This window comes from Taudactylus pleione, unplaced genomic scaffold (assembly GCF_031769625.1).
Source record: "Taudactylus pleione unplaced genomic scaffold, aTauple2 ptg001362l, whole genome shotgun sequence".
NCBI lineage: Eukaryota > Metazoa > Chordata > Amphibia > Anura > Myobatrachidae > Taudactylus > Taudactylus pleione.
The window spans coordinates 355,913-374,108 of record NW_028285762.1 but is presented as its reverse complement, the minus strand read 5'-3'; the positions used below and the strand labels follow the sequence as shown (position 1 = coordinate 374,108).

Genomic DNA, 18,196 nt, shown 5'->3' with positions numbered 1-18,196 from the left:
GATATGTACGCAATGGTTTGCGTACATCTCCAGTGTCGCAGTGCCCCCTAAGCCGCAGTATGATCGTGACTGGAGGCGAGGCGGAGAGCATTTTACAAAACGGGTGTCGCCTCCGTTTTGTGGGCGTGCTGAGGCCAGGGTCTTCGTCTTCCGATGCATATTTCCTGACCCTTCCAGAGGATCTCCAGCGCCCACGTTGAGTAAGCTTAGGTATAGTGAGATAGCCGATTGCTGCTGAATGGTGACCCGATGCTGCGTCCTCTTATATGCAGAAGTGGGTCACAGAAGCCGGCATGAGGCTTCTAATTACACAAGATGCCCCCTGTGGCATTAGCATATGTTAGCATCTCTGCTGCGTCCATAAAGCTAACAGTGTACAACTCTCAATCAGGCCCTGTGGGCCTATGTCAGACATGCACGTAAACCTGTTGTTTCAGTACAGGACTGGTGTTTTTAGACCTGTGCATGTGCAGAAGCCGCATTGCCCTTGTGCAGTTCTGGGACTTTGATGTCGCTGGCAGTGCCCCAAGGGCCGCAGTGGCTGTGTGATCCGCGTCCATCTCTGAATCAGCCCCTGTGCTGTGTATGTGGCTGTCAGGAAATGAATCGATCAATGATACCTCTCCCAAAGAGACCAGAAAGAGACACCAGAAGAAAAACCTCTTTCTCATGCCGAATTCTCATTGTAAAACTACTGTGAATTACCAATTGTGTTTTAGTATAATTGTGCATATGTAGATAATGTTGTACACTTTTATTTTACTAAAGGTAATACAGTTATCTTATCCAATAGTTATTAGCCCATAATTGAGCAATGGATCTCAAAGGTTACACCAAGATTTTATCTGATTGTCGGGCTTAGAAAGGTAATGCCTTACTCCACCCAGGTTCCAGTTACATAAATTAAATTACATTACCTTAAATGTATTAACCCAATAATGATATTATGTCTTGTGTCATATGCCTGACATTGATGGGTTAACAATGAAGGGAATAATGGTGAGGCTTATAAAAAGGAAATGTTGACCCATCATTTTCAGCTGCTAGTGTTTAGGTCAGAAATTAATATCCCATTTGGAGATAACAAACCTAAATATTAGACAGAGCGCAGCTGGTACTAATGTGACAATTTCCCATATATAAGTAACTGTGGGTGACCCAGAGATTTATGACTTGGACACTTCATAGCACACCAGGGTGACACACACAGGAGGGAGCTATGTGACATGGAGTCTGTCCCTCCCACCACAGGGTGACACAGACAGGATGGAGCTATGTGACATGAAGTCTGTCCCTCCCACCACAGGGTGACACAGACAGGATGGAGCTATGTGACATGAAGTCTGTCCCTCCCACCACAGGGTGACACAGACAGGAGGGAGCTATGTGACATGGGGTCTATCCCTCCCACCACAGGGTGACACAGACAGGAGGGAGCTATGTGACATGGAGTCTGTCCCTCCCACCACAGGGTGACACAGACAGGAGGGAGCTATGTGACATGAAATCTGTCCCTCCCACCACAGGGTGACACAGACAGGAGGGAGCTATGTGACATGGAGTCTGTCCCTCCCACCACAGGGTGACACAGACAGGAGGGAGCTATGTGACATGGGGTCTGTCCCTCCTACCACAGGGTGACACAGACAGGATGGAGCTATGTGACATGGAGTCTGTCCCTCCCACCACAGGGTGACACAGACAGGAGGGAGCTATGTGACATGGAGTCTGTCCCTCCCACCACAGGGTGACACAGACAGGAGGGAGCTATGTGACATGGAGTCTGTCCCTCCCACCACAGGGTGACACAGACAGGAGGGAGCTATGTGACATGGAGTCTATCCCTCCCACCACAGGGTGACACAGACATGAGGGAGCTATGTGACATGGAGTCTGTCCCTCCCACCACAGGGTGACACAGACAGGAGGGAGCTATGTGACATGGAGTCTGTCCCTCCCACCACAGGGTGACACAGACAGGAGGGATCTATGTGACATGGAGTCTGTCCCTCCCACCACAGGGTGACACAGACAGGAGGGATCTATGTGACATGGGGTCTGTCCCTCCCACCACAGGGTGACACAGCCTGGTTTTTATACAATGATGAGTTGGGGAAATGAAGGTATTAGGAATAATCAGGCTAACACTGGCAGGAAGTTGGTATGTACTATATTATGTAAGTGTACCTGTTGCCTACATGTTGATGGCTGAATGAATACTCAGGAGAATGCAGTATGCAGTTCAGGCCTCAGTGATGGTTCCTAGAGAATTAGTAGCCTGCATTCACTTGAGTATGGTTCACCCCACAAAATGGCTGCCTTCGCAGTGTGTATGCGACGAGTACACGTTAACTCTCTTATCAGCTGCTATTACAAAGTGAATTAAAAATGGAAAATGGCCTCTGAAAGGCTGTCAAAATGCTTCTTTTTTACTTCAGAAGTGAAAAGTTATGGAAGCAAAGAATGTGCTAATTGGCATTTCAGACATTGGTTCAGCATGACCAACGCTATAAGGCCATTCTGCCCAGCTTTTTACATGCTTTCCCCAGGAGTATGTGTCTGTGTCAGCATCAGCGGCACAAGTGGGAGGTCATATGTTAGATACTTCTCAATTTGTACTCTGACCTTCTCCACGTAGATATCCAATAAATATATTTTGTTTTCACCACATGATTTTCAGGCCCCATGTCCACCATCAGCCCACAATGTGATATTTGCTAATTTATTCACAGTCAGTAGGTACAAAATGTTCTATTTTTTTTCCATAGGTCATTCGATGCATCTCTATGGTCCTTTCTGTTGACCTCTCCCTCTCTATGATACCGTCGTTGGTGCAGGACAGTTCTTCCCATTCATATTAGAGAGGAAGCTTTGCGTGAGAGCGTACTTAAGCCTAATGGTTTTCTTTATTTCTATATTATATGGTTCCTTTTATGTTACAGTAAAAACTTTACAGGAAAGACTCCCTACAAATATTTCCTTCACTCCCTGTATTACCTTGGATTGTGAGCCTTGTAGGACAATACCTTTCCTGTATAATCTCTCCCCTCATTATATTGTACCTGTGTGCTTTTTATAATGAAGTGTCAATTCTGCAGGATCTCTTCCCAATGAATCCTCCACTTCATTTTTCAATATGCTTCTCTCGGCTTAACGCTAATTTACTGCACTTATACCAATATTCTGTAAACTGTATATTTAGAGGCCTTTAATACATTTACATAAAATTCCAGATCAAAACAATAAAATATCACATCTGTAAAATACAACAGAACAGAGACATCAATATTTAGTGGTAACCGGAAGTTATTCAAGTTAAATATATAAATGCTAAATTGAAAATAAAGTTTTTACAGTTTTGCAAAGTTAGCAAGCATAATTTGATCTTTTTACCTTCTTTGTATATGTGGAGAAAACTTTTGTAGAAGTCAGGGAAAATGTGTGAATACACTGTATATGTATGTACCTATATACAGTATATATATGTATCAATCTGTGTCAAGACAGACTAGAATATTTACTAACTGCATTTTAAATGAGAGAAAGATTAATTTAATTAATCATTTCAATTCTTGGATTTCTTAGTGAAAAGTGGTATAAACAGGGTAAATATGTTATAAGTAGTAGAAGGATAAAATATCATTAAATTGCTAAAAGTAAAAAAGCTAGATGACTAGTGGTCTACTTTAATATATATTAATTTTGGGAGGTTTACAAGCAATTTAATTTTTTTTTTAATTGATAATTTGCAACCTGACATTTTTATACTTTATACCCGTGTCTTCACATACATATATATATATATATATATATACACATATATATATATATATATATATATATATATATGTATTTATTTATATAAAAGTGGTCAACATATTGTACTACTGAAAATCTGAAAATATAAAAAATTGTGTGTGTATATATATATATATATATATATATATACACACCCTTATACATATACATAGGAATATTACTTTTTTATATATCAATGTAATGATGCATTTAATTGCACAAATATAATAGGTATGTATAGGAATGTGAGAGGTAAATGTAAACACACTTCAACTTTTTTAATAGAACTATAAACCTTAAATGGAATAATGCAGATAATGTTCTGGTACAGTATTAGCACAAATTTGAGTTTCTTCGTTCATTGTGTAGTCCAGAGCAATGCAGACTTGGCACTGTTGGATTAAATTTAGGCCTTTAAAGCCTTTCAGTGGATACGTAGCAATCTCCAATATTCAGAGCTAGGCCCATGTGCTCTCATGGGCCTATAAATAATAAATGTAATAATGAAAGCATACATATTTATCTATAATTTTTGTACCTCAATTTACCTCTAAATATGCATGTAGAAATGTAATCAAATAAGCCCATTATTATCATGTACAGATCTCCCTTGCTTCATATTATAATTTTCTATTTTGATGCCTCATAGTTGGACAACTTTCAAATTGGCCTTGCCAGATGACACAATAAAGGCCTTGTGTGTAAATAAAACTGAAACAATGTGTTGCACTGGATGGACGTGTAGTGTATTTGAAACAATCACAACACTTACCAGGCGTGTGGACAAAGAAGGCCAGGTAGAGGTCCAGCTCTTTGATGGACACCCCAATGTGATGAGGCTGAACGCACAGCCCTGGGTTGGAGCACTGGGGTGACTTATAGAGACGTTCCCCATCTGTGCTCTCCAGCGGAATCCCCTTAAACAGGATGACCATCACCAGGTCCAACCTCCAAACTTTATCTGCCTGGCGAAGGCAGTCAATCCTCCGAATTTTGCCCTTCTGGTCTGGATTGGAGAGGACACAACATGGAGGCTTCTTCCCGGTGATGGTCAGGACAAAGTCCTCTCGGAATTCAGGCCGGATGTCTTTCCTCAGCTTGGCCAAGAGCCGTGACGCCCACTTCTGCTTGATCTCAGGCTTCTCTCCCAATAACTCGTCCTTCACAGCCCTCTCCTCGTCCTTTGACATCCGCTTCTCATGCTTCTTAAAGTATTTGCGCTTCCTTGCCTGAAGATTGAACCACGTGTATGAGAATGCACGTACATGGGGAAGGAGAGCTTCGATGAAGGGGTGAAATTCATCCTGAAAAGAAATGCAGAAATTCAAAATAACAACAGCATGTCAAGACATATATTTTTGAATAACAAAAAGAAATTCAGAAGATTACAAAAAAAAAAAATATATATATATATATATATATATGTTAATTTCCTTTTTAACAGATTATTATTATTATATTCGTTTTCAGTTCAAACATTAAAATCCTTTATGTTATTAGTGATGCAGGAAGCATGAAGATGGAAATATAAACAGTTTTATCTACATGTTGTGGATAATCGCTAAAGATGGGAAATGGTTACCATCTCTTGGTGTCATATCGAACTCCTGTAGAAATTTAAAACCATCCAAATTGTGAGCTCATCGGATTTATGGAGAGAGAGAGAATACGGGGCAGATGGGTAAATAATAAAATATAATTATGATAGAGATGAAAAGAGAAATGAAGCATAAGATTGGGAACGCATGCAAATTTTTAAATACAGAGCACAGAATCCTATTCCTAAATGGTTGGCTTAGAAAGCAACACAACTGCAATGTAAACAGATATCTAAATTAGGAGAACAAAATATAAGGATGGTAATAAAATGATAAAGTTATTAACGTCAAAGGCCTACAAACACAAGATGAATGAACTCGAAGTTCCAGGTGGAAAGACCACAACAAAGAAAACTAAAAAGTAATCCGGGAAAGGTAAATGGAGAAAAAAAAATTCTTGCTACACGTTAAAATACTAAAGATATAAATATATATAAGAAAATATAAAAATAGCAAAATGAAAGGAGGGAAAAAAATAAAGATTTAACAGAAAATGAGATGATTTTGTTTTTCAGAAGGATGTTGAGAGCAAAAAGAGAAAGCTGTTTTTTTCCCTGTTCTGCTTAAACTCTCTCTTTCTCTCTCTCGTTCCCCCTTTCTCCTGCTTTCACTCTCCGTGCTGAATTGGTGGCCAGCATCGATGCCAGGGAAAAGAGAGAGGAAAAAAAATAAAAAAGAGAGAGCGAGAGAGACTGATTCGTACAGACCCACCTTTTTGGCAAAGTGAAGTGAAGAAGCTAGCCAATAGCAGAGAATAAGGGAGGGGAGAGAAAGAGAGAGAGGGAAGGGAGGAGGGAAGCGTAGAGCTAAAAAGAGAGAGAGCGTGAAAAAAATATTGAAGGCAGAAAAAGGTTTTGCCAAAACAGACAACTTAAAAAAAAAAGCATACGCAAAAGTTTGACGCTTCACTTTCTTTCAGTTGATGTGGCTAAGGATTGTCGCCTTTCAATTCTCTCTTGCTATCTCTCTTATCATTATTTATTTTGGTTTCGTTTTTTCATTTTGATTTATTTTGCCACGCAGGTTTTGGCACAAGAATGAACACGGTCGCTCATGGCTGGGAATTGTGCATGTGTGTGGAAGGGGTGGGGAAGAGGTGACAGAGGGGAATGGAGATGAAGCAGACGCCTGTTTGCTCTCCTATTTATTTTTTTTTATGGATTTTTTTGCGTCAAATACCCAAGATTGGTAATCACCAAATATATTCCTGGTCCTCTTCCGTAAATTAACAAAATATCACCCCCATTAATAGTGAAAATAAATTTGAAATATCTCTCTCCCTTTTCTTCCCCTTCTCCTTCTCTCCTCCACTCCTGTCTCGCTCCCTCATTCTCTGCGGTTTTGCTGGCACTGCCCAATATATTCCAGCCAAGTCACACATTTTAAAGACGCTGCTTTTCAGAGTAAATTTCTCTCTCCCTCTCTCTCTCTCTCTCTCTCCTGTTTTCCCAGCTTTTTTCATTTTTCCCCATACACTCTTTCTTCCTACTATCCCACTCAAGATTTTAACCCTTACTGCATTGAATAACTTAGATTGACATGTCCACAATGACCTTCATTTGTCTTTATGTAGTTTTATTACTATATGTTCGCCATATCCTTTCTATATATTTAAACTAAATTTTTATGCTAAATGTTTTTTTAATGGTCTCAATTTTTCTTGATATCTTTTTTCATATCAATCCCTATGCATGTATTTTATCTATTGTGAAAAAAACATTATCAGCATCTCTCTTTTCTGTTTTCTTTTTTTATTCACTTTTTTACCTATTTGCTGGGATTTAAAATTCTTCAATAGCCTTTTAATAAAAGTGTATGAACTGCTTACGCTATAATTCTGGACAATTCCCAAAGCTGTACAGTTGTTCCATTTAACTCCGATATTTGTTACTTTTCCTATTTCTGGTATGTATATGTATGTGAGTAAGTGAGTGTATATAGATAGATATATAGATAGATAGATGTAGATATATTTATATATATATATATAAAACACACACACAAACAAAATGAAAAGTTTATATATTAACATATATTCTCAGTTTCTTAAGAATAACCTGATTTTCCCTTGTAATTTGTTAAAAGTTTACTCTGTTTTTCATTTTGTCATCTTACTTTTTTGACCGTTTTTCCTTTTTGAACTTTGTCACCAACTTCTTTTTCAAATGAATTTCTTTATTAACTCTGCCATTATCTCTCATTTGTGTTTTTTTCTTTTCTCCCAGACCTTTTGTTTCATTTGCTCTCCAAATAAGTCTGCCACGTTACATCCCTCGTCCTTTTGCTGTTTATTTTAATTTGTTTTACTTCCTACAATTTTTCTTTCCTGTATATGCTTCAATCCGGGTGGATAGTCTCTAATTTCTTTAACAAATTTGTTTTTAGATTTTCTTTGGTCTGCTGTAGAAATTACATTATTTTATTTTGTCTATCTATCTCCCTTTGCTCAGTTTCTACACCTATTTCAGTAAGTTGCCTTACTTTACTGTACTTTTCTAGAAAATTAAAAAGTTTTTCCCTGTATTTCCATTCTGGACCTCTTTACACATAACTTTATAATTTCCCCTAATTTTCCAGAATATTATAAAATAATTATTTTAGCTGTTGCTATCTTCTTATTGTTATTTTTTTTCTACTCACCTATTTTCTGCCTTTTTTGTTTATTTTTAGCATTTATTTTATATATTTTATTATGTTACTTTATTTCAGTTGCTCTACTCTTCATTTTCCCTCATTGCAATAAACTTACTTGCATTTTTAAATAATTTGACCACTTTGGATACCATAAAAATGTCTCATTGCTCCCTTCTATTTGTCCGTCAAATTCATATACACATTATTTACATGCTTTCTCTGTTTCGTCTCACTTTTCGCCCTGCCATGAACACATCTCCACAATAAACACTCTTACAGCTCCCTTTATTTGCAAACATAAATATACTTTAAGTACTAAAGTAAGACAGATTCTATCCTTTTTACCTTAAAGATAATTATTTAAAGGCATTTTACCCAGAGTATCGGAGATAGCAAGTTATCCCTCTTGTTTCATTACAGCACCGTGTATCTTTCTACAGACCGATATTCACCTCTCAGAAAATACAGACTCTTTAGTGTTCCAAAATGACTCATAATACAATGTAAATATATACAGTCTACAAATACTACCTAGCAACTAATTATTTATTTATTGCTTGATTATTTATTGACATTTACTTATATAGTGAAAGCATATTCTGTTACGCTTTACAATTGGGAACAAATCAGTAATAGAACAGTTTTAAAACAAGACTTGGTAATAACAGACTTACAAAGAGGTAAAAGGGCCCTGCTTGCAATACACAGGATAAAATCACAATACACAGGATAAAATTACAATACACAGGATAAAATCAATACAAAAACATATGTATGATATAGTTTATGTAGTAGATAGATAGACACAGATAGATTTACATAAATATATATATACACATATATAAATATATATACATTCATGAAATCAATATGAAAAGCTATTTAAATGTTGATTAAAAATATATCACGTATTGCACATTATTATGAAAGTTTATATATATTTTATACATGTACTTATCTGACCTCTTTGCACATACTGCATATAAGTATATGCTAAGAAATATACAGATAAAACATATTGCTGACAGACCTTGGTCTATACCGTATATATCAATACACAAATCAATGTATCATTTAACAAGTGCCTTCTATTTAATACAAAAAAAGGATATATATATATATATCTACAGTGTATGGGAATTAATATTTTTACTGTCTATTCTTATACAATGCAAAAATTAATCAAAACATCTAAAACATCACAATATATCACCTGTTGACCACAGTAAAACTTTCCATAAATAAATTATAACAAAAAAAATTATCTAGTAAAGCTGCTGAATTTAAATAGGTGACACATGCATTGCGACAAATACACTCAGGTGCAATAAAGAAGACAAAAAAAAAATTATATATATACATATACGATACAATACAGCCAGCAGGACAATGTGATATCAGTTCATGTCTACCACAGTAGACTTTCATGCTATTCAGTAAGGTAGGGGTGAGGTTCTAGGTGTGACGATGGATAATTATCAATTCCTTATAAAAAGGCCATGTATATTACAGCACCGTGCAATTCCAGGACAGTCTGTGACTGTGACCATAGTTAATTGCTGTCAATTCCTTCTAAAGAGTTCTTACATTTTACAACACTCTGAAATCTCGGAACAATTTGTGACCATTTATTTTATGAAAATAAAGCCTGTGTATTTTACAGCACTGCTCAATCCCAGGACAATGAATACACACACTGGGATATAATGAACACTAACAAGAGGAGAGGAAAGCTTGCAATCAGATTACGCCAGTAATTACCAGACAGGATGTCAGGATATATTTGCATGTCACAGCTCCAGGCGTGGTGAGAGCTGTATTAAATATATTAAATGATAGTTAATCTATAGTCTAAGTTAAATAGAAAGACAATGCATGCGTATGAGTATAGTGTGCACGTGTGTTAAAAAACATATCTGTGTATATATGTGTGCGTGTAGATATATATATATATATATATATATATATATATACATACATATACATGTAAATAAAATATTTATATATATATATATATATATATGTGTGTGTGTGCGAGTGTGTATATGTAAATAAATATATACATAATGATAAACTCATAACGTCTCCGGCTTTTCACTTACTCTCCAAATAATAGCTGAATAAACCATTCTCGTTCCTTCTTGTGATTTCCACATCTAGCGTTCTAATGCTGCACCAGGGTAATATTGGGCAGGTGCCCTTCATGAATTTATCATGAATAAAATGTGCCAGGCTGAACATATTGGGAGGGCATCACCTGGAAGGGACGCAGTTCCCCCATTGCACAGCAATAGATACGTCCTAACAGACCAATAAAGGATCAGCAAAACAAAGTTGGTAGTAATGGAAAAAAGTACAAATATATATAAAGCACACACATATTTTATAATATAAATACTTTGTGATGACTCTTTATAACACCAAAGCCTGATATAGAAATATGTGTGTGCGTATATATATATATATATATATATATATATACATATATATATATATATATATATATATATATATATATATATATATATACACAGGCACACTCACATACATATCAGTCTGTATATACAGCCACACACATTGACATATTTATATATTCTCCTTACCCTGCAGTATCAGTTACACAGACACTGATTGATGCTGCCCTACTTTTAATGGAACAAGTACGAACGCATTAGATATTACCAATAGTGTAAACAGGCCTTAACTGATCTTTTCGTTTGCAAATATTTTACTAATCATATAGCTTATAAATTGAACTGTGTAGAAAGTATCTCTGTGATTTGTAGGGTGAAAAGCTAGCACTCTAATACATTTATGCAATGTACACTCCATTATACAGAAGACTCAGCCGTGATGCACAGGAGAACTGCTGGGCTGCAAAGCTTACACTCGGGTTTACTGATACAATGGAGAGAGAATTGTTGAGCACATGAAGGTGCGCCTGTAAGCTAGCACTCTAATTCTGACAGAGATAAATGCATTCTGATACAGTGCAGGCGAGAGCAACAGCAGAAGACTTAGTGACACTTTCTGTGACCTCTATATTAAACTGAATTGTGTGATTGCATTTGTTTTTCATTAAGATTGTTTCTTTAGAAATTAGAACATTGCACATTCCCCTCGCATCCAGCAACTTCCAGAGCTATCATACACAATGTACTTTCTATTTATGCTCTCAGTGTATGTACTGCATATTCATAGCTTCTGTAACAATTTAATATAAGTTATACCAATACTGGAAGTTACAGGGAGTGTTCATATGGAGTAATAGGGTTAGTTATAAGGAGAGGTTATATGCAGTAATAGGAGGATATATAGGGAGAGGTTATATGGAGTAATATGAGGAGATATAGGAAGAGACTACATGGAGTAATATGAGGAGATATAGGGAGAGGTTATATGGAGTAATAGGAGGAGATATAGGGAGAGGTTATATGGCGTAATAGGAGGAGATATAGGAAGAGGTTATATGGAATAAAAGGAGATAAAGGGATATGTTATATGGAGTAATATGATGATTTATATTTGGTAATAGGAGGAGATAGAGGGAGAGGTTATATGGAGTAATAGGAGGAGATAGAGGGAGAGGTTATATGGAGTAATAGGAGGAGATAAAGGAAGAGGTTATATGGAATAAAAGGAGTTATAGGGAGATGTTATATAGAGTAATATGAGGATTTATATTTGGTAATAGGAGGAGATAGAGGGAGAGGTTATATGGAGTAATAGGAGGAGATAGAGGGAGAGGTTATATGGAGTAATAGGAGGAGATATAGGGAGAGGTTATATGGAGTGATAGGAGGAGATATAGGAAGCGTTTATATGGAATAAAAGGAGATATAGGGAGAGGTTATATGGAGTAATAGGAGGATTTAAATTTGGTAATAGGAGGAGATACAGGGAGAGGTTATATGGAATAATAGGAGATATAGGGAGATGATATATGGAGTCAAAGGAGGAGATATAGGGAGAGGTAATATGAAGTAATAGGAGGAGATATAGGAAGAGGTTATATAGAGTAATAGGAGGAGTTATATGGAGAAGTGATATGGAGTAATAGTAGAAGATATAGGGAGAGGTAATATGGACTAATAGGAGGAGAAATATGAAGAGGGTATATAGAGTAATAGGAGGAGATATCAGGAGAGGTTATATGGAGTAATCGGAGGAGATATCAGGGGAGGTTACATGGAGTAATAGGAGGAGATATAGGGAGAGGTTATATAGAGTGATAGGAGGAGACATCGGGAGAGGTTATATGCAGTAATAGTAGGAGATATAGGGAGAGGATATATGGAGTAATAGGAGGAGTTATAGGGAGATGTTACATGGAGTAATAGGAGAAGATATAAGGAGAGGTTATATAGAGTAATAGGAGGAGATATAGGGAGAGGTTACATGGAGTAATTGTATGAGTTATAGGGAGAGGTTATATGGAGTAATAGGAGGAGATATAGGTAGAGGTTATATGGAGTAATAAGAGGAGATATAGGGAGAGGTTACATGAAGTAATAGGAGGAGATATAGGGAGAGGTAATATATAGTAATAGGAGGAGATATCAGGAGAGGTTATAAGGAGTAATAGGAGGAGATAGAGGGGTATATTTACTAAAGTGAGAGTGTTTAGAAATGTATATGTTGCCCATAGCAACCAATCAGATTCTACTTAACATTTAACTAACACCTTCTAATAGATAATAGCTAGAATCTGATTGGTTGCTACGGGCAACATATCCACTTCTAAAAACTTTCACTTTAATAAATATACCCCATGGGGAGATGTTATATGGAGTAAAAGGAGGAGGTATAGGGAGAGATTATATGGAGTAATAGGAGGAGATATAGGGAGAGGTCATATGGAGTAATAGGAGAATATATAGGTACTGTAGAGGTTATATGGAGTAATAGGAGGAGATATAGGGAGTGATTATATTGAGTAATAGGAGGAGAAATAGTGTGAGGTCATATGGAGCAATAAGAATATATAGGGAGAGGTTATGTGGAGTAATAGGAGTAAATATAGGGAGAGGTTATATAGAGTAATAGGAGAAAATATAGGGAGAGATTATATGGAGTAATAAGAGGAAACCAACTGAAACAATGGAACAACCATAATCCTCTCATAAATACAATACAGCAAATATCCACAAATATACAAATTGGTTACCTCCCTAAAATATCAATAACAATATTAGAACATCAATTCCTGTAACAAATAAATGTTATAAAAACTGTAACTTAAGAGTCCACAGCTATTGCAGAAAAAGAGGGTGATCAACATCAAAGTTTTTCATTCATATAAATACCTTCCCATAATTTTACAAACTTCCTATTCCTCTTAACCTGTAAAGACAGGACCTGATTTAGACCCGTTCTCTAGATGCCACCGCTCGCTCCCAGCGTATGCAAATTCAGCAAAGTGGCGTCAAGGCAGGCGATCGCATGGCAAGGCATAAGCACACTCAGTATATCTTGGCGAGCGATCACTTTGTGTTTATAGACGCCCACCAGCCTGTCTCTAGCCGCCCACTAGCGAACGTCATCTCCAGGAAGTATATACAACCATCGGTACATCGGGTTCCATCGGATCTGACCACTGCGCTTGCGGTTGCCTTTACCCTACCGCAAGCACTGCGAGCATTTCAGTGTAAAAACCAGCCAGGTGACGTGTACTCTGACGCTGCCTGTTAATTATGCACGCCTCTGAAACTGCGTTGAAACACTCAGGTACGCCTGCGTTCCCATCTCCACTCCCCCGTTACTACTGCCCTGCCCCTGTTACCACCCACAAACGGCCTCTCCTGTCACTCATTCCATTGGGCTGTCTTTGCTGGGCGAGCGAGCGCTTCCCGAGCGCTCTATTTAGTTTGCGCACGCGCATGCGCAAATGCATAACATCGGCCGCGTACGGGCAAGCGGCCGCTTGGGAGAATCAGGCCCTTAAGCCACCTTAGTTCTCACAAAATGAGGAAAGGCTCATGGTTAATCGATACTCTGGTTCTTGAATGCCAGTGGTAATATTTTACAATTGTTATAATCAGACACATGGATCCAATGTCTATACTATTTATAGTTGATGGAACTCCATAGACTATATCTGAGTATTTCAAAGACTGTAAGGTCCTGATCCTAAGCCTATCTGCCATTTCCTTCCATAATGTTCTGCTTCCCCAACAGTCAACTATAAAATGTTGCATTATTTCCTCCTGATGACAACCCAGAAGACAATTCCTATCTAAAACACTTGAAAGTGATCCCTCTTTTTATTGGATTCTGTCGGTTGCCCCATAAGAGCTGAAAAGATATTGGCAAAAGAACATTATCGCAGCATACAAAAACAACAGGTACCAGGAAAGTTTTTAACATTGTAATCCGTTCTGTAGGTCAGCCACCAGTGTTTCCACTGCTGAAACATTGCATTTCCAATTTCCAACTTCTCCTTCCAATCTACTTTACCAGATTTCACTCCTAAGATCTTAATATGGGCAAAGGGCATTGCAAATTCCGGTAGACCAAAACCAGGATCACTTTGCTGTGTCCGGAAAGCTTTGCTCTTTTCAAGGTTGACCAGAGACCCTAAGGCCTCGGAATAGCTTCTGATGGCTGCAGATATCATCTGGCCCTCCCCCTCACGAGGCTCAGACACCACTACAATCACATCATACGCCTATGCTACTACAGTCAAAGTGGGGGACAGGTACACCTCAAAAACCACAAACTTGTTATGACCTCAAAAATTAACTCAAAGGGCAACGTAGCCTCACCCCTGCCTCAACTCTGAAAGTGTCATCCTGCCAGCCATTAATCAGAGGGGAGCTCTCTGCTCCCTTTTAGCCAATCAATAAATTGTCCCAGAATACCGTTGCCCATAATCATGATCTACACAATCAAAGGCTTTAGCCCTGTCTAGACTAATAAAAAACTTCCCACACCGAATGGTTTTACATCTCTTTTATTGAGATAACTGGTCCAGAGATGTTCTGCTCTTTAACCGTGCCAAACTGACAGTCTGACAATAGTACTGGGGACAAACACACTAATCTAGAAAACAAAATCTTTGCAGCAATATTCCTATCGACATTCAAGAGGGTTATTGGCCTCCAATACCCCATGGTAATAAAAAGAGGAAGTATGTAAAATTATGGAGTTATATTGAGAGGTTATATGGAGTAATAGGAGGAAATATAGGAATAGTTTATATGGAGTAATAGGAGGAGATATAGGGAAAGGTTATATGGAGTAATAAGAGGAGTTATAGGAAGTGGTTATATATAGTAATATAAGGAGTTATACAAAGGTTATATGGAGTAATAAGAGGAGATATAAGGAAAGGTTATATGGAGTAATAAGAGGAGATATAGGGAAAGGTTATATGGAGTAATAAGAGGAGTTATAGGTACAGGTTATATGGAGTAATAGGAGGAGTTATAGGGAGAGGCTATATTGAGTAATAGTAGAAGATATAGGGAGAGGATATATGGAGTAATAAGGGGAGCTATAAGAAGATGCTATATGGAATAAGAGGAGCAGATATAGGGAGATGTTATATGGAGTAATAGGAGATATAGGGAAAGGTTATATGGAGTAATAGGATATATAGGGAGAGGATATATGGAGTAATAGGGGGAGATATAGGGAGAGGTTATATGGAGTAAGAGGAGAAGATATAGGGAAGAGTTATATGGAGTAATAGAAGGAGATATAGGGAGAGGTTATATGGAGTAATAGGAGGAGATATAGGGAGAGGTTATATGGATTAACAGTAGAAGATATAAAGAGACGTAAGGAGTAATAGGAGGAGGTATAGGGAGAGGTTATATGGAGTAAGAAGAGAAGATATAGGGAAGAGTTATATGGAGTAATAGGAGGAGTTATTGGGAAGTGTTATATGGAATAATAGAAGGATATAAAAGAAAAAAAAGGAGATAAAGGGAGAAGAAAGGGAAGGGGTATAGGAAGCAATAGGAGATATAGGGAGGTGCTATATAGAGTTATAAGAGGAGCTAGAGGAGAGATTGTATGGAATTTAATCACTCCGCCGTCATGTGGTTTTCAGCTTTTGACCCTTACTGTTTGAAACCTGGTGACCTTGGGTAAATGTGGCTAGAGAAAAGGGTCATATACTACAGTGTTGGGAAATAGTGGGGCCCTGGTAAGATTTACCTACAGCCCCCATTATGTGCTCTGGATCAAACTTATTCTCTGCTATTTTAGAAAGCAGAGAATAAGACTGACCAGAAGCAGCTGCTATCTGTGTGGTATGATCTTCTCTGCTGAAGACAGGGAGATCACAGGGCAGCACAGACGGTGTAATGGTTAGCGTTACTGCCTCACAGCTCTGGGGTCGTGGGTTCGATTCCCACCATGGCGCTAACTGTGCGGAGTTTGTATATTCTTCCTGTGCTTGCGTTGGTTTCCTCCGGGTACTCCGGTTTCCTCCCACATTCCAAAAATATACTGGTAGGTTAATTGGCTCCCAGCAAAAAATTAACTCTAGTGTGTATGTATGTGAACGTGTGTTAGGGAATATAGATTGTAAGCTCCGCTGGGGTAGGGACTGATGTGAATGGCCAAATATTATCTGTAAAGCGCTGCGGAATATGTGTGCGCTATATAAATAACTGGTAATAATAATAATAATAATAATCACACACACACAAGCAACTATAGTAGGAGGCAGTAGTGCATTGTATTCTGCAAATAGTACCTCCATGGGTCGGTTGTGGGTATGCACTGACTTAATGCCATTTATCTGGGCAGGAAAATATTACTAATTTTTGCTCACACCCCAGAGATCTGCGAGCAAATACAAGCAAGGATTTCCGTCTCGCAGTTACCCGCATTGTGAGTATATCAGGGTTCCATCTCACTTAATAGAAAATGCCCTTTGAAATTAAGGGAAGTCTGTGGTTCTCTTGAAGGCTGGCGGGACGCTCTTGCTGTCCTTGAAGTATATCAGGTAGCCATCACTTATGTACTACATTTCCCTGCAGATAAAATACAGTAGTTGCCCATGATGACCAGGTAGAGCAGGGATAGCTTGTTCATTCATCTGCATAGGGCTATTATTTAGCATGTATAGTAGTGGTATTTTTTCCATCCATCACAATCATTAAAAAAAAAGTTTTTTGTTTTTTTTTATAACTCATTTCTATATTTTATCTTTTTAAAAAAATTTTTTTTTACTTTTAATGTGTTCATTTTTTATTATTATTTTATTTATTTATTTATTTTTTGAAAGACCAAATCTGGGATTTCAGCTCCGCAATTTGCATATATATCAACAGAAACTGGCCCAGCGGCACAGCTAACCCTTTCTACTCCAGGACAGTATTGTTGGGCCATGCTGAATATCAGTCATCTGCCCGGGCTTTTTTTTTTTCTTAAATAAATTGCAGCACTAAGGATTTTTTTTTTCCACTATAAAAAGTGACAGTAAAAAAAAAAAAAAAAAATAATGAAAAAAGAAAAAGATCTTTATCGGAGTCAGATCAATAAGTAATAAATCCTGATAATCTACTTTGTTAAGAGGGCAATTGTTTGAAATATTCAAAGTATATTTTAAAATGTCACAGTGTGCAAAATAGCTGTAGGTTCAACATGCATGCAAGGAGTATTACCGTAAATATAGTGCATCTAATCGATTGGATTTGTAGAAAAAAAATATTTGTCAGAATTCTCTGTCTGTGGTATATGCTGGTAAGCTTTTCCTTTTTATTTTAAAATGCCAAATTGATATTCCTATTTTGGTACTCTTATTTTATTAGCATCCAGACCATCCTAATTGCAGACGAGAACTGAAAGATTTTATACTGTGTGTTTTTGCTGGCTGACAGCTGGGTGCAGGGGGTCCTGTTCTTTGTTTTGGACTTGAAACAAGCCCCTTCTCTAAACGTCACTTTCTGCCAGTTATTCACTGATTGGATGTCTTGTATTTATTTTTATTTTTAGTTGCTGCCATTCTTGCTAGTATCTGGAAATATGAACAGGGTTAGTTCAAGAAACTAATTTGTTAAGGTGACATTTCTTTATAAGGTCCAAATTCAAAGTATAATATAAAAAATTACAGTGTGTAGAACAGCTGTAAGTTTAACATACAAGCATGTATGTGTGCGTGTGTATACATTTGACAGTTTTCCACAGGCCCGCCCCAGTATATGTGTATG

The 18,196-nt window shown here is 37.5% G+C and overlaps 1 protein-coding gene across 5 annotated transcripts in view; it reads right to left on the bottom strand.

Moving 5' to 3' along the window:
* Positions 1 to 18,196, bottom strand: part of NFIX (nuclear factor I X) — a 172,707-nt gene that overhangs the window by 86,379 nt on the left and 68,132 nt on the right. For 4 of the 5 annotated variants that reach the window (XM_088463418.1, XM_088463417.1, XM_088463420.1 and 1 more), the window contains one exon: positions 4,571 to 5,102. In XM_088463418.1, the coding sequence (XP_088319544.1) occupies positions 4,571 to 5,102 (532 nt within the window). Of the gene's footprint in view, positions 1 to 4,570; positions 5,103 to 5,380; positions 5,845 to 18,196 lie in introns of those variants that run through there. The other variant, XM_088463419.1, reaches the window with a different exon arrangement.